Source organism: Helicoverpa zea, chromosome 5 (genome assembly GCF_022581195.2).
Source record: "Helicoverpa zea isolate HzStark_Cry1AcR chromosome 5, ilHelZeax1.1, whole genome shotgun sequence".
NCBI lineage: Eukaryota > Metazoa > Arthropoda > Insecta > Lepidoptera > Noctuidae > Helicoverpa > Helicoverpa zea.
This window is the reverse complement of record NC_061456.1, coordinates 9,683,727-9,701,841: the sequence shown is the minus strand read 5'-3', so window position 1 is coordinate 9,701,841 and position 18,115 is coordinate 9,683,727. Positions and strand designations below refer to the sequence as shown.

The 18,115-nt window shown below is 40.8% G+C and overlaps 1 protein-coding gene across 1 annotated transcript in view; it reads right to left on the bottom strand.

Annotated features, from left to right (window-relative positions):
- LOC124630193 (afadin) overlaps positions 1–18,115 on the bottom strand; it is a 69,014-nt gene that overhangs the window by 10,752 nt on the left and 40,147 nt on the right. The window contains exons 12-23 of the mRNA XM_047163932.1: positions 13,182–13,306; positions 12,424–12,864; positions 11,711–11,884; positions 10,828–10,936; positions 10,208–10,353; positions 9,652–9,865; positions 9,093–9,231; positions 8,355–8,611; positions 7,759–7,977; positions 6,533–6,673; positions 6,126–6,243; positions 2,760–2,919 (exon numbers count right to left, since the gene is read on the bottom strand). Of these exons, the coding sequence (XP_047019888.1) occupies positions 2,760–2,919; positions 6,126–6,243; positions 6,533–6,673; positions 7,759–7,977; positions 8,355–8,611; positions 9,093–9,231; positions 9,652–9,865; positions 10,208–10,353; positions 10,828–10,936; positions 11,711–11,884; positions 12,424–12,864; positions 13,182–13,306 (2,243 nt within the window). The remainder of the gene's footprint in view (positions 1–2,759; positions 2,920–6,125; positions 6,244–6,532; positions 6,674–7,758; positions 7,978–8,354; positions 8,612–9,092; positions 9,232–9,651; positions 9,866–10,207; positions 10,354–10,827; positions 10,937–11,710; positions 11,885–12,423; positions 12,865–13,181; positions 13,307–18,115) is intronic.

The following is an 18,115-nucleotide window of genomic DNA, read 5'->3' as shown; positions in this document are numbered from 1 at the left end:
TATTGTTTCACTAGCTTCTGCCCGCGACTTCGTACGCGGATCTTGTCCCTTATGCCAGCGACTACGGGGTCAGCAAAATCAAAGATCTGAATAGTCGCAATAGACGTGAACATAGGGATAAAAGTAGTGATTCTAATTTTTTGTTGACGACCTCGATGGCCCAATGGTCACCATGCCGGACTGCCGAACCTGAGGTCCCGGGTTCGATTCCCGGTTCGGTCGACATGTGTGTGATGAGCATGTTTGTTGGCCGTGGTCTGGGTGTTACAATATGTATTTATAAATATGTATATATGTAGCTATATGTAGTTTATCAGTTGTGTTAGCACCCATAACACAAGTTAATTAATAACTTACCATGGGGCTAACCGACTGTGTGTGAAAAATGTGTCCAGACATTATTTATTTATTTATTTAATTAGTCCGCATTTAAATTGTGTGTGGCAAAAATATTACGTAAAAAAACATTAAATAGATGACAAAGTCGTGGTGACTTAGTGGAATTCGTGGTGGTTTAGTGGGTAGAGAACCAATCTCTTAAGTATGAGCGTGCGTCTTTGATTCCAGGTCTGGCAAGTGTCTGCCAATGCAACTTTTCTAAGTTCGTATGTACTTTCTACGTATATTTTGGATACCAATGACCGTTATTTGGAGGGGATGTTAAACTGTAGGTTCCGATTGTCATTGAACATTCCATTCTTGGCAGTCGTTATGGGTAGTCAGAAGCCAGTAAGTCTTACCAAGGGGTGTTGGGTTGAGCGGGTAACCGGGTTGTGGAGGTCAGATAGGCAGTCGCTCCTTGTAAAACACTGGTACTCAGTTGCATCGTGACTGGAAGTCGACCCTAACATAATTGGGACAAAGGCTCTTGAGATAATAACGATAATAATAATGAGATATAGGCACCGCAGGACATCTGAGGCTGATGACGGGGAGTAGCGACCCCGCGGGGCTATATATACTGAGTTCTCCAGGGAGTGTATACTGTCCCCCATCTCCGGCCGGTCGGAGTAAACCATGACGGGGGTAGGTCTCACGCCTCTGGCTTGGCTTGGCCGTCCAGAGTGGAGTCGCTAGAGCAGGATTAGTAGCCGTGCTCGGAGGGTAGGTGCCTCATGGTAAGCACAGGGAGCGCGTAATCTGCGTTTAAAGTCCGCCGAGGTATCCTCACCCTTCAGCCGCTCATGTCCCTGTTGCCCTCTTGTTGCTATTCAGTGACTGGTTCCCGGGGGCCCAGTAAGTGAGGTGGCGAGTCTCCACCTGCCGTTTTTACATGTACCTAATACATTGTCATTATTACAGTCATCCACTAACATCCCATCACAATAGCCCAAGTAGTTTTCCTCCATAGTTAGCAATAGTTTAGCACAGAACCGGGGATTGTCTTTTTTTTAACGACGTCCACCGGGGATTGTCCTTGGATTCATTTCTATAGTGTATAAAGGGATAATCGTCGGTTTTGTGTCACCATTTCATTAAAGTTGTCTCAAAAGGACTTCAGCGTGTTGGCTTCGGCCCCACGTTTGCCTCCCAAAAATTCGGAACTCTGTAGTCCCGAGGTCTGGAAGAGACATACAAAATAATAATGAGATATAACGCAACAAAGTTAGAGAGTGGAGGCTCGTGACGCCACGTCTAGGTATGTAAAATTTGTACTAAGCAGTGACTTAACACGAAATTCAAGCGTTGTTGTATCTTCGTTATTATTTGTTTGTGTGAGAGAGAAAAGAAAAATGCGTCAATAGAGAGTGCTTATCAGATTGAACCACTTTTGCTAAAACATCATATCTTCATATGCTTCATATAGTCTAGCAGGGCTCCTGGAGTTCCACATCATGTGTTTTACATCTTCAATTTTTATAAGTCATCAGAGAGTGCTTATCAGATTGAACAACTTTTGCTAAAACGTCATACCTCTATATGCTATAGTCTAGCTGGGCCCCTGGAGTTCCACATCAGATGTTTTAGATCTTCAATTTGTATAAGTCAATAGAAATTGCTTATCAAATTGAACAACTTTTGCTAAAACGTCATACCTGTATATGGTACAGAGAAGCTGGGCTCTTGGGGTTCCACATCAGGTGTTCCAGATCTTAAAATTTATTATCTCAGCTGAAAATGCTCATCAAATGAAACAATTTTTGCCACGGCACCATATTTGTATCTCTTATAGTTTTATTGGTCTGTTGGAGTTCTGCATCAGGTCTTCAAGTTTCGAAGATAAATTATAGCCTATATGTTGACCAGGCTTAATACTGATACAACAAAGAAAAAATCATTGAAATCCGTTCAGTAGTTCGGAAGATTAGCGTGTACAAACAAACAGACATACATACAGAATTTTTTTTTGGATTTGTGCTCTATTACTGTTTCTAAAGCTCACCCAATTATTATTTTTTTAATATATTCAATGTACAGACACAGTTTTTTTACAGATTTATTATATGTATAGATAAAGAAGGGTAAACAGCGATGAGGGAGTATAAGGATTTTACTGACAAAAAATCCATCGTGTGCCTTCGCCTTAGACCTTTTATGCTTTTATGCCAGGGCCGCGGTAACTAAAATTTGTATATTTTACATTTATAGTAATGTACGGGGAATTCTACGATAAAACAGCTATGTATCTACTTCTTATATAGAGAGTACCAAAATCTTTAACAGTTTCAATGAAATACACTTTAAATCAAATTGTACTAATGGATTTTTAATGGCGACAAAAGTTAAGATCTCTTTCATAGTACGCTTCGAGGTGTTACCTGACGGGCGGGTGGTGGTGCGGCGGCGGGCTGGCCACGTGGTGCAGCGCGGGCGTGCTCTTGCTGGACTTGACGCCCGCCTCCGCCGCCAGCCGCGCCGGCAGGTCGCGCTCCGACGCGCGCCGCACCGCGCCGCCCGCGCCCGCACCCGCGCCGCCCGCTACGATACGACAAAATACTGTTATATCTAGTCAATATGTGACGTCATTGCTACGAGTAAATAGTGCCGGATTAATGTAGCAAATTTGTCAAGCTCAAAAAAGGTAGAAAACTTTCAAATAAAGTGAGTAATTGACAATCCGTCACTAGGGAGTGACTTGTAATCATTTCGATTGCGGGGGTAAGAAACTTAATTTGAATGATGGACGCTCTAGGGGTGTGGTACCTCACAAGATGCGAGCCTCGAATCAATTGTTACTCTTATTGTATCGTTAATCCGGCATTGGTAAATATAAATAATAAAACTACATCAATAATAAAATATATTACAATAAAATACATCTGAAAAAAAAAAGAAAAATTAAAACGAGTGCACGTGACAAAAAAGAACGACAAATAAACGATGACCAAATCATATACCAAAAAATCATAAACGTAATATTTCCCATGCATTCGACACAAATTACATTCTGACCAAATAATAGACTTCCTGTTGAATTCCATGAAATTTTGCACTTGGAGCTCTGGAGCTAATTTCATTCCAATTATTAATTCAGATTCATTTCATTGATAACCTTTTAGGAGGTAGAGTATCTGTTTAACGTAATGTGTGCGCTAAAGAAATGAAATATCTAGTGGGACAACGAAAAGAATGTTGTGCGTCCAGCTATAACACACCTATCGTCATGCGTGTGTGGGAGCCTTACACGTGGTGTGTGCGGCGCTGATGTCGGGGCAGGAGGCCGCCAGCGCCGCCTGCGACAGCGGCAGCATGGCCACCACACGCGGCAACCGATCCCCGGACCCCTTCTCCGAACACCCGCTCACATCAAGCGACTCCTTACTCTGTTTCGTCTGATCAGAGTTCATACTAGACTGATTAGATTTCAATTTTATATTGTCCAAGGTGATCCGTCTAGGCTTTTTGTCTATTATTTCGGTAAATACATATCCGTTTGAAGTATTCTCAGTGTGCTCCTCGGAAGGCAGGTTGGGGATTTCGAATTCATTGCCGTGCGCAAGCGTGTCCTCGCTACCGCGCGACCCGTACTTAGACCAGTCTTCTAATTGAATGAGAATACTTTTCACTTCATCGTCAGACATTTTTTCACACTTAGTGTCGCTTGTATCAGTTTTGTTGCACTCGTATTGTATATCAGCAAGGCTGGCGCTAGTGGGGATGTTTTCAATGACTTTAGTAGTTTTATCACGAACGCTTAGGTTCGGACTTGACTGACAATTTCGTTTGTATGTTTTAACACAATATTTTAGATTGATATCATTGAAATGTTTTGTTAATTCTTTCACTTTACCGAACGAAGGCCTATATTCGTCCGGAGATTTCCAAGACTTTCGATCAACGCTATCTAATATTTGTTTAGCGCCAGATTCTACAGGAGCTTGTGCCTTAACAGTGCCGATATCACATTTCATTAAATTACTCGTCTCATCAAAAGAATCAGACGTTGAATAAGTGGACGGAAACTCGGTATCCTCGGATTTTCCCGAATTAGATGTCGACATGCTAAATAATGCTCTCTTGAGCCGGCACTGAATATTCTCTATTTGGTCGTAGTCTTTCTTAATATCAAGATTAAGGTCGAGTTTTCTTTTCGGAGTGGAAGCTATACTTTTAGCTTCGCAGTCAATAGGCGAAGAGGGTGTCTGACAAACTGCGTCCACAGTTTCAGGCTTTCTTTCAGAGTCAGACTGATCGAGAGACAACGAAGGCAGTATTCGTCGTATTTTAGGTGTAGCAACCTTGTCAGGCGGGCCCTCGTTTTCAAATATCAACGGTTCCGAGTTCGGTTCATCGATGTAAGGTATCTGCTGGGTCTCGGGTTGAGGTGTTCGACAGCACTCGCATGCACTCACACACTCGTCAATGCCAGTACATCGTTGTCTATAAAACTCGTTTTCTCTACTACGTGCATTGAACAAGTCTAAGGTTAGCTTAGTATCTATGGGCTCCATCTGCGGGGGCAAACAAATGGAATCTCCGTTGTCGCTAGACTGATCGTAATTAGCGGGAGGCTCGGGTACAGGTGGTGGTTCTTCTGGAGGGGTTTCGCTTCTTGAAGGGAGCGGAGACTCTTCAGGTTGAGTCGTGGTCTCGTTATTTTGCTGCAGTTCATCAAAATCTTCGCACGTGAACGTGAACACAGGTATGGGTCGAGGTGGCGGCGCCTCACTCCTCAGTTCGATGGGACAGCCCGGCGTGTCCGGGGACAAATCTTCCTGCAACTGGTTATTTTCCCTGTCTAGCGTCACTATCAACCTGGGGATTGAACCGTGATAATGAGGTTGCTGAGGCCACTCCTCGCTCTCGTCCGTACTCGATTCCGTCGACTCATCTCTTAGAAAATGACATCGATTGTGACAGGGTCGTCGACCATAGCCTGCAATAGATACTAACATGAACCTCAATTCGGCATTTGAACAGATAATTCTAACGAAGCCAAAACCAAAAGAAACGAAAGAAAAAACGCAAGTAAGCCTGCAACGTAAAATATATTCAGCGGTACGGCGTCATTATGTGAAGACTGCAAAATAAAAGGTGAGAGTCTGGACCGGTGGAGTGTGGAGCGGGGGGGAGGGAACACATTGCCTGCGGTGGCGAGCTCGGTGCGCGGCGAGGCGGGGCGCAGCAGCGCGGGGTGGGGGTTGGTGAACGTGCCCGAGTTGCGTCGCGCGCGGTCCTCCCACTGCAGCTCCTCCACTGCCCGGCGTGACATAACCAACACCCGTTACAGTTACGATACATAATATAAACGTCACCTCATTATAAACCTAGCTATTAGGTAGGCTTGCCTAAATTAAGGAAACTTGTGCGTGGCGATGATTTTTACCTTGATGACGACTTTGACCTAATAATTTGTTACTTTAATATGTTATCTTGAGGATGTATGGTACTAAATGTAGTTAAATTGGCTGACAATAGATGTTCGGCCACGACAGGTATATTGTATCTTTTGACCATTTGACTATAAAATATTATGTACCAAAATTGATCATGAAATAGAATGAAAATGGAATCTAACAAAGAGTCTGTTGTAAGTTGAGTATATGATTTCCTAATTAGTCAAAACTAACGCTGAAAAGTACATTTAAATTCTTCATGAATATAAAGTTTTTCACATATTAGTTAATGTTAATTAATTACCCATATAAAAGGGAACAATACTGCGTCTACGTTAAAGTACATACCTTGTCTCTGGTTATACGCGGGCTGGTGTAGCAGCGTCGCCAAGCCGTGCAACATGGCGCCTTGCTTCGCCACTTCCAGCGTCACTGTAGGCCCAGTCCGCACCAGGTATTCGGCAGCCTACGAGTATTCACGAATTTTGTTAGCTTTGGATTGAAGCTCCTATACATCATTAAGCAAAATAAATCGTTTCTTTCTTATAGACATCTCTCCTTTCTAAGGTACAAATGAAATATTGAAGACATTAAGATTTTTATCAAATTACAAATTTTCGTACAGGCTCACCGTTGCAGCAATGTTTTACATAAGTTATTGATACTTTTATAGTGCTGCTAATATTTCAATTAATCAATGAACAAATCTCAAGACATTTAATTATTTCTTTATATTAAATTTGTATTTTACGTACCTTTTCCTGCGTAATGCCGACGAGCGACTGTCCGTCGACCGACAGCAGCTGATCGCCGGCCGCCAGCCGCCCGTCCGCCGCCGCCGCGCCGCCCGGCACCACTGACTTTATGTAGATACCCAGCTTCGTCTGTCCCGCACCCTAATGTCGAAAATGCACTTAAGTCAAAGTTCATCGACAGTATAAACGTCAGTTTACTTAGAACGACTCTTTAATATAAATTTATTCGTTTAAACAGTTGTTTAAAGAAAATTGATGTTTATGCTGTCGGTGATCTTGGGCCATAGTTATGTGAATGAACTCTTTACTGAGGTTAATAATCTAATGGTGGTTGCTTAGTTACTAGTAAAATTGGACAGATTTAAAAGCAAGTTCATTTCTCTCGTTTAATAAGTCAAAAATGCTATGTCACGCGATTAGTGGCTGACTATCTTGCTCGAACTATAAGAGGTCATGCTGTTGTGTTCTATTAAAAATATTGTATTTAGAGTACAACCAGCCAAAAATGTCGTGTACCAGATTTGACAAAAGATTCTCTAAGATTAAAAAGTATCGCTAAAGCTTGGGTTTCCTAGGAAAGCGGTGCCGTCATATAGCGGCCGTCATATTACGGACGCAAATAGACGGTCGTCTTTACGGTGATAACATGTGGAAAGTTCCACGGCCGTTTTAACACACCGTCATAAACTTTTTGTTAGTTGTATCATACTTACTAACCTGTTTTATTTAATATTTCTCAAATTTCACGACACCAATTCTGTTTTAGTTGACTTTTTCTTACTTTTTATATTATATATTGCTTCGTGGTTACGAACGAAATCTATTAAAATTTCGTCGTCCTCGCTGCTCCAAGAGTTGTAACTAATTTTTGACGTTGTTCCGAAAAAAAACACAAATACGTATTAAAAAAGCTTCACCGCTTTCAATAAAACATTCACCAAACTATCTGACACCGTCAAGACGGCCGTCATGCAAATGGCGGCACCGCTTTTTGAAGTTACGGCGTCAGTTACCGCTCTCTAGGAAACCGTCCCATTTTTTTTACATAGACAACGTTCTGGTGACGTCATTCACCGCTGTATTACGGCCGCTATATGACGGCACCGCTTTCCTAGGAAACCAAAGCTTAAGGTTCACTTTTCTAACGGTGAGTAAGAGGAACTCAACTCAACCTTATCGTTTCACGACGTATAAAAAATTCTGACCAATAGAATGTGGTTACCCACCTTAGCAGCAACAATACTGAGTCCCATTCCATTCGAGTTCTTATGCAGCTGTATGATATGCAGCCGTGGGTCGGGCCTGCGGGCCTGCGGCGGCGCGTGTCCGCACAGGTACACCGTCCACACGCCGAGCGCTTGCGCTTGGTGCGCGAGGCGGCACAGGCCTCCGCGCTGGAGTGGTGCTACGAATTCCGCGAGGCCGGGTGGGACGCCGCATACCACCTTGATAATGGATTTTTTTTTATAGTCACTAAATATTGGGGGAAGCTCGTGGTTTAACAACAGATGCACAGGGCAAAGGTAAAGCAATGTGGGGCGCAGTCGGTCCGACTTATACTTTGTAATATCGTGTTCCTCTTTGTACCACCACCACCATCTTAATGGTATCGGCTTGTCCAGGTACATAGTTGGATTGAGGGGGTCAGACAAGCAGCCGCTTTTTGAAAAACACTGATACTTTAGTTGCATCCATCCAGCATCTAGTTAAAACTGGAAGCCGATCCAAAGATAAGTAACATATTCAGCATTATCAAAATCTGTTCTATCTACATATGCGACTTCTTGTATGCTTAACACAATAATTAAAAGCCAAACCTTACCTCTGCACTAAACCCATCACTAGGAATCAAAAGTCCAGCCCCAAGCCACTCGGCCTCCTCCAGCCGTATGTCTCGTCCATCCGCGCGGTACAACTCGTCCGTATGCGCACGTACGTACGATACTCCAGCTTCTACGACATCGGGCGGTGCGAGCGGAGTCAGTAATGCGCGAGTTTGTACTGAGTTGAGTTTGAAGCAGGCTTTTAATGCGCCTACTGCCTCGTCTGGCGTTCGGTATTCGCCTTGGATGAGACGCGCTGCAATAAATAGGTGAATATTATAATAAATAAATACATATATGAAACTTGTTGACTTTTAGAAATAAAAATAATATAACATGTATTTTACACAGTATTTTTTCTCAGATTAATTAAATAAGAAACAATTTGTTGCGCTTACAGATGCTAGCTTTAGACGTTCTGCTAGGCGTAAAATTCTGTCAAAAAAAAACCACCCGTAACCAATACTAACTGTTTCATTGTTATAGAAAATGGCCATAACTAAATTATTTTCTGTTCTTTTGTAAGCTGTTTGTACTTATCTTCATATTATATAAAAATGAATTGCTGTTCGTTAGTCTGACTAAAACTCGAGAATAGCTGGATCTATCGATTTGGCTTATTTTGATTTTAAAATGTTAGTAGAGGTCCAGGGAAGGTTTAAACGATCCGAAGTTTACGGGATCAGCTAGTTTAAGTAAATATTATTATTGAAAGATTAATATACTGGGGTACATACCAGCTTGATTCATCCGCGCGAAATGACACTCGGCAGCCAGCTCGAGCCCCTGCCGCTCGGCCCACGCGGCTAGCACCTTCAGCCGCGCCGACAGCGCCGCGCCCCACCGACCACTCACCATGCCCGGCTCTGTTACCAACTGGTAAGAGAAGAGTAGTTAATTAAATCCAAGAACAAACTTTAAGTGTTTCTATTCTATGTAAGAGCTCATGGTAAAAGGAAGTTTGGTGTAGAACTTGCAAAAATACTATACTAGTACTCTGATCCCCAAAAGCATTCAGGAGTAAGTTTTATCAAAGAGATACTCAGAAATATATCGCCAAATGTAACATACCTACAGCAGGGTGCGAAGAGAGCTAATCATACACAACAAGAAGATTTATGGCCAGTTTACTGGTTCTCGATAGTCTCTGAAAGCCATCAGAAACTTATCTGATAGATAATCTGTAACTTTAGGATTCACAGGTCTCGCAGAATTTATCTGGCAGATAACATTAACTAACTGAAACTTAATCGGTAACCAGTAAAACCGCACCTTACAGTTGGAATTTAAAATTACCTTATTAAAACAAACAGCATTAATATAATGGAAGAGATGCGAGAACAGCTGTATTGTTAGCGCCGCGTTGACGCGACACCGGCGCAGGAGCACGATAGCCGCCGCCAACGCTTGCAACGCCGGCGCTGTCGCCTCGGTCGCGTCAGCTGGCGCCACGCTTGTGAGCGTCGCGAGGCCGCGGGACAACTCCTCTTGGAAGCACGTTACTAGGTTGCTGGAAAAATAAAAAAATAAACGTATTTTCAGAGGTAAGTATATAAAACTGGAACATAAGAACTGCTTATGCTTTGCCCGGGTAACTGGGTTGAGGAGGTCAGATAGGCAGTCGCTCCTTGTAAAACACTGGTACTTAGCTGCATCCGGTGAGACTGGAAGCCGACCCCAACATAGTTGGGAAAAGGCTCGGGAGATGATGATAAAAAACGCTTATGGAGAAAAAAGCGAATGAAATTCCATAAACCCATATTTCAATCAATCAAACCTTGGGTTTCATAGGTCAAGTAACAAGACAAATTACAGAAATCTGTATCAATTTCATACCAATAGTGTACCATACCTAAAAGCATTCTGCACAGTCAGAGAGAGCACTTCTTGCGCTTGTGTAGAGAAGGACGATATGTGCCGGTCGTATTTCAAGAAGTGTAGGAGCTCACTCGCGTTTGTCATCCAAAACGCTTGAGCCGCCGAATCGCTGCAACGCTCCTGGATATTGGAAACAGAATATTAAATATCAAAAGGAAATCACAAAACTTCGAGAAAATGCTAATTGTTAGTAAATCTAATGTAGGTAACAAAATCCTGATATTTAAGAACTTAAGCTTAAATGCACCTATAATATTATAAACGTCAATTTTCTTAAAACAGTTATGAATTTCCCCGCTGACGGCGATGCGGATGAATTTTTTGATAATTAGTTTTAATTTTCCCCCTTTTTTATTTTTGTAAATATGTAAATGTAAATATAATTGTAAAATACTAGTTCTGTAAATATCTGTATAAAATATGTACTTAAATATTATGCATTTTCACATTCAATTTTCAAAAAGTCAAAATCAAAATCATTTAAGTATTGAAATTATGCTTATTAGACAAGCACATTTTCATTTATTAACGTGCTTATTTGTTTCAAGAAAATCAGACGTTTATGTTATCGGTGAAACCGGCGTTAGTAATTACCTGTACGGTGGCATGTATGAGCTTAGCTACGTGGTGTAGGAAGGCCGTCAGTTTATGGGCGCGCTCCGTCGGCGTCAACTCCGGCCGGTAATGAGTGGACGCGCGATACCTGAACACATGGAATTATTGTTTATTACTGCTATATAAATTGCGTTTATGACGCTACCAGCTTCTGGCCGCCGTTTCACCCTAGTGCCGAGGAGATTTCTCCCCGCACATGGATAAAAATCAGCTTATATGATATTTTGATACGTTAAATCTAGCCCATAAAACCCAAAAATCCTTACAAAAATTCGCATTTATAATATTATCAGGATTGATATAAATGGAAGAGAATACATCCTTGTTTATTATGTTTATATGGGCTCTGGTAATTGGCTTAATCTTGCTACAAAATCAAGAGGATTTGGATGACAAATGGTAATGAATGAAAATGGGTATTTATGTTTTACTCCAGTTAACCTAACGCCTTCCGAACAGCTATTTATTCCAGAAGAATTAATGATTCTCTTTTATGCGTAATTCGAGTCGTTCTACAATTTTATGTACGTGTCGTTGGGCCACGATTTATGTAGCTCGTAAAGGTTGTATTATTTATTAAATAGAACATTGCCCATCAAGTTTATTTGTTCAAGTTCGTACACAGCTTTGTTTACTTACAGTTGAGAAAGTAACTTGCTGTTGGCTGGTTGAAAAACAAATAGGGGAACCACCTGACTTATAAAATAGAGTAAATAAAAAATTGAGTTCTAATTTTAAACAGAATAAGTAGAAGTTTAGGAGTTGTTTAAATTCTAAACTGCTTAAAACATTATAGATGCACTAGTATAGAGGCCAGATAATTATCAGTAGTGGGTACATATTAACATAACGTGTATTTCACCTGGCGCATAGATACAGGGTGTAGACAGGTGCGAGCTTGAAGGCGGGCGCGTGTGGGTCGAGGTGCGTGATGACGGCGGCTAGGAACTGCGCCTGCCCCGCCTCGGGGAACTCCAACACAGCGGGCAAGATCGCCTCCTGGCACCCGCGACCGCTTATCATACCCGCCGTCATCCTGTATCAACACATACCGTTACTGCGAACCAATAAAATGTGGCGACAAATTGTGTCTTCTTTTATTTAATTGCTTTTTAATGTAATTCGAATGGTGCAGGCTTGTTTTACCACTTGTAACACCTGGCCCTTTTTGTTCCGTATAAGGCTACGGGTTTCTAAACATACCAATAAATTGTTGTTGTAATGTTAAGAAGATTGTAAAAACTGTTGTCCGCTAGGGAAGTGGTAAAACTGTGTCAAAAGTTCAAGATGTTTCTGCAGAATTATTAATATGTTATTAGCGAAAAGCTCACATAAAACATAAATAAGCATAAAAAAGTTTTACTGAACACTATTTTCCGTTAAACATAAACTTGAACTTTACGGACATTTCTGAAAAGATGTAAATTCGTTCGATAATTATTCAACATGAAAGAGACGTAAATTCATTAACAAAATCTGTGCCCGGGCAAGTTTGTACATTAATTATCAAGTTAAAAGGTAAGTCAGTTCCACAGCAATCCGTTAGGGTGGTTGAATCAATTTATAACTAAATACCTGTTGTCATGTCCAGAGCCCCCGCTTTTCGCGCTGCAGATGCTCTTTGTCTCAACGTTTCCGTCTAAGTCGAACGTAGTTTCGTAATTGTCTTTGTATTGTTGCACAGAGTTGGACGTGCGGTTCACATTGGAGCTCTGATCCTGGTCGTTGTATACGGAGCTCGAGTGATCGTCCTTCGTGTAGTCGTCTTTGGTGTCGTTGAGGTGTTGCGACATAATGAGCGACTCGTTGTCGAGCTTCAAGTTGTTATTGTTGTTGTATGGCGGCATGGTGTCATTGGCGTCCCGGTAGTACGTGTCGTGCGACACGGGACTCATCGTCCTCTGATACTCTGTGTCGTTGGTAGTGTTGGCGTTGGAGTCGAGCGCCTCGGGCTGGTGCGACGACATCGACGTCGGGGACATTGCACCGCTATTCTCGCCGGGCGAAGTGGGCGATCTAACGTAAGGGTAACGTACACAAGCGGATATTCGTGAGCCAGTGACAGAAACATGCAAAAGAAAACAAACAATGAAAGATGAAAAACATAAAATACACAGCTTTGATAGTGATTAGAAAGCGACGGGATTGATCGTGTTTACTTACATTGGTAGAATTAGTTTAAATTAAAAATAATAACAAAATGTTGCAATTGTGCGATGATTTTCGACAGCTAATCGACCAAATAAATGTTCGGATCAGTCTAAGTTTAACTATAGGGCCCAACTATACACAACATAGAGAAACGAGCGAATGTGTGTGTGCAATAATCTCACCTGTCGTATATTGAGCCGGAGCCGAAGTGCTGTGATTGCGCTAGGTTCCTGTTAATGAGGTTCTCCTGTGTCGGGTCTACGAAGCGGAACGTCGAAACGCGCCCGAATTTAAGTAGGCAACCGTGCTGCGACAAAACAGTACATTCATTTAAATCCAGTTGATACTGAAATCACTCGATCACTCACAAATTCAATTAACTCTTATTTGGATTAAAACAATACATTTAAAACGTTGACCACATGGAATTCAATAAAATATTTTAAGCGTCGGTATTACGACTCTGCGGTTGCTCGAAAGTTGCCTTTTTATGACGATATTGATTTCTCAAATATTTTGATGACTCTTTGGGGTAAAATATGGGTAAGTACATTTGAAATCCGCAGATAAAATATTGGGAGCGTTATTAACCGAGACTGTATCGCAGAAGAATGCCCATTTACTAGTTCGCGAGTGTAGATATCTGTTAAATGCGTGGGCGTTTTGATGAATGTATTGCAAATAAAACTCGACCGAACATTTTTAGAGCCTAGGAGCAAGTATCCGACCTTGATCGATAAGTTCGACGCGTTCCTGGAATATATTAACAGAGTCGTATATTTGCAGGTTACCATAAACAAACAGGCATTTTAATATCTTATAATAAACAGATCTATCAAATTTTCAGTAAAAGTATTATTTTCTTGAATTTAATATGCATTGATTTTTGCTGTATTTATTAGAATAATATTTTCTTATCTTTTAGGGGCACGGAGATCTCCTCCAAGAATACTTGCATATTTAAACATGTTGAAGTTAAATACAAAAGCTAAAAACTTAATGAAAGCGCGTTCATTTACACAAGCGATGGCTTCATTAAGCAATGCAAACAATGTGTTCGTCGATGTATATGAGGCGCTACGTTGCGGTTCGATATTTTCGAAGTACGAATAGTTAAATGGGTTGGCAGTAATACATGGAACGTTTGGCGAGACACACCGACATTCGAGACGTCGGAAACGATCGTCTTTATGTTAAGTGCACAGTAAACTCTATAACGGACCAATGAAAATAGAAAAGCTTTCAGTCTTAAAAGCTAAATTTCTAATAAAGTTCAAGATTTATGTTACTGTATTTTTCTGAGAAATAGAAGAATGTATTGGCAATACTTTTGTTTCCAATGAAAATAAGGATTTATCGGGATGTCCAAATAAGTATAGAGATATTCAACCTCTTTAGCTCAAAGACAAATTATAAAAAGAACATAGATGACAGTTGTCAAGAGAAAAGGTTTTTTGTTCAAATTATTGATTTTTTATTTTCCATGTTTTTAATATAACTTTTATGTTTTAAATTTCTATTGCAATGTAAATACAAGTTAAAAAAGGCGAAGGAGTTTTCTTTACAATCTTGAAGAACCTAGAGACTACAATTTTCCATGGTCCTTCGAGCCGGATCAATGCGTTAGTACTGAGCGCATGTGGTTCAGGAATCGGCGATGAGAGAGATAAGACGATGGTGAAACGCCGCTAGAATTCTACAATGAAATACTTCAGTGCACCAGGTAGTACAAGAGCTGGGTGCTCGATGACTTCAATGTAAGAATTGGACTTCAAGCTGTGAGTAAAAACTTGATATAATATCTCAACTGTGCAATTGGAGCAAGATTGGAACTCTGTTTTGTTTGGTGTTTGATCGTATTTAATGAACTCGCGGACTCGAAGTGAAAGTGCAATACATTTAAACTTTTCATAATTTTAAGTAGTTGGTAAGATTTGAATTTGTTGCACATTTATGATGACTCATAGGTTTTTTTGAAGGTGTGCAAATAACTAACTAGTATTGTTCAGTTTTTGTTGTTGATTTGTTACATTATTTCATATACTCATTCGGTTATAGTCATGGATACGTTATTTAATATACAAATTGATAATAAAAGAAATATAGAAAAAAGTAGGATCAATTACAAAAAATCTCCTAAAGAGCGCATCACACCGTCATATTTAGAAACTAGATTGGAGACACTAGAACAACAGTGGGCAGTATTTATCGAAACGCATCGAGAGATTGTTGAAAAAACCGACAGGAAGCATAATTATTTTACGAGTGAAGCATATGAATTAACCGAAGAAATTTACATTAATTATAAATCTGAATTAAAGGAAGCTCTTAGACAATTTTCATCAGCAAAGGTTATACAGGATAAACAGTCAACAACGGGAAAATGTACCACTGTAAAATTACCCAAAATTGTGATCCCAATATTTTCAGGCAAATACACCGAGTGGATTACCTTCCGCGATCTGTTTCTTTCCCTTATACATAACAACGACAGTATTGATGATGTGCAAAAACTGCACTATTTAAAAGGGTACCTAGCTGGTGAACCAGAACAGTTGTTAAGGCATACACCAATCACTGCGGCCAATTATCAAGAATGCTGGCAGACCTTAACTAAACGTTATGACAACAGGCGTTACTTGTCTAATTGTATTCTAAAACGGTTAATGAATCAACCTGTTGCAAAGGAATCATCATCCTCGGTGAAGGAGCTGTTAGATACAACTGTGGATTGCTTACATAGCTTAAGCAATCTCGGAATTGATACAAAGTCGTGGGACGTCATCATTATTTACATTATTAGTGACAAGTTAGATTCTGAATCGCGCAAGCTATGGGAAGCAGAGATAAGCTCTGTAGAACATTTGCCAACCTTTGATAAATTTAAGTCGTTTTTAGAATCTAGATTTCGCTCGTTGGAATATTTAGATACTGCCAAGTCTACACAAAAATCCACAGCTGTTAAGTCAAAGAACCTTCACGCAGTAAGTTCAGATAGCGGTACTACTGTCCTAACATGTCCATTTTGTACACAAGATCATAGTTTGAGTCATTGTAAACAGTTTTGTAAAGAAGATTACAAAACCCGAAGTGAGTTCGTCCGAACACATCGATTATGTTATAATTGTTTAAGTTCCAATCATTCGATCAAGTTTTGTCGAGTTAAAACTACTTGCCAGCTTTGTCAACGTAAGCACCACTCATTGTTACACCCCAAGGTTTCTTCAAGATCCACGTCGCCTACCACAAGTGGCCTGTCCGGAGAAGCGGCAGCTGTCAAATCAGCAACGTCTGCGTTGCCCACCGCCTCCAGTACGGCACAAGAATCAGATTTACCAACACAATCAACACACTTCTCGAGAAGAGTAGTGCCTAACCGAGTTCTGTTACCAACCGCTTTAGTCGAAGCACAGACTGAGAGTGGTCATAAGCAAATGCTGAGAGCATTGCTAGATCAAGGATCTCAAACATCCTTCATAACAGAATCGGCAGTTCAATTGCTGGGACTAAAGAAGATACCAACCAGGAGCGTCATTTCTGGTATAGGAGGTGACGAGAGCGCATTTGCCTCAAAGTTCATAGTTTTTGTAACTATTAAATCACGTCACGATCCTACAGTTAGCATTCAAGTCCAAGCATATGTAATGAGAACCATTACAACATTGATTCCATCAACAAAGATTTTAATACAAACTTGGCCTCAACTGAAAGATTTGGTTCTGGCGGATCCAGAATACCACACTCCAAGTAAAATTGACATTTTATTTGGAGCCGAGGTTTATGGCCAAGTCATTAAGGAGGGTTTAGTTAAATGCGGTTCAGGGCCTATAATAGCGCAAAACACATCCCTGGGCTGGATTTTATCTGGACAACCTCATGCTGATCGCAATGTCGATGCAGCACAACTTCACAACACATTAGTTAGTATGTGTTCACAGTTTAGTGATAATCATTTATTCAAGAAGGTTTGGGAGACAATTGACTTGACCAAACTGAAATCAATTTCAACTGGTTTGGAGAAGAAATCAGTGTCAAAATCTGTTAAAGCAAATCTAGCAACCAATGAAGATAATCCGTTATGGGTAAAGTATTCGTCTCTTCAAAGGTTGATTAGAGACGCATACTGTAGACGTTTTTTAAGGCATAAAGGGCGTAGGGAAGTATACTTAACCAGCGAAGAATTGACGGACGCTTTGGAAATCTGTATTAGAAAATATCAAGCTCAAGAGTTCAAGGAAGATATAAATAGCATCAAGAAGTCAGGAGTTGTCAGCAAGAAAAGTAAACCGAGACCTTTATGTCCCTGAATAGATAACAAGGGAATATTAAGAGTAGGTAGTAGAATACAGAAGTCTAAAATGACTGAGAGTATGATAGATATCCAATCATAATTCCATCCAAAAATCATTTTTGCACGCTACTAGTGCAAGAATGACCCATGACCACGAGGTACGAGGAGCACATATCAACACATAGAAGCTATCAGTGATCTCGCCGCTCAATGATTTATAGCCGGTTTTAAGAGATTTGTCGCCAGGAGAGGACACTGCAGCGAAATTTGGAGCGACAATGGAAAAGACTTCGTTGGTGCTTCCAAAGAACTACAATCATTGGTAGCTACTGAAAGGTCAGCAATTGCTAATGAATTTCGAAGTTGGTTGAGTACTAACAGCGTTAAGTGGCATTTTATTCCTCCTCATGCCCCAAATTTTGGCGGACTTTGGGAGTCTGGGATCAAATCCACTAAATATCACCTAAAGTGTGTCATCGGTGATTCAACCCTTACCTACGAAGAAATGTCCACCTTACTAGCTCAAATTGAGGCGTGTCTCAATTCCAGACCACTTTCCCAGTCGCATGGACAAACATCCGGGTTCAGACGGACTCACTAGGGTTGTGACCCTTAAATGCAACGGGTGTAGAATTAAGAGACCAACAAATAAGTTATGTGTTTTGCCTATTGATTAGGTACTAGTTTTGTTTTGAATATGTTTGTTCTTAGTTTTATTGTATGCTCTTTATTTGTCCAATTACCTCATGGTGGGCGGCTCTTGATGGTTAAGGACAATTCAGGCGAATATGTCCTTGGTGGGCGGTATGTCCAAATAAGTATAGA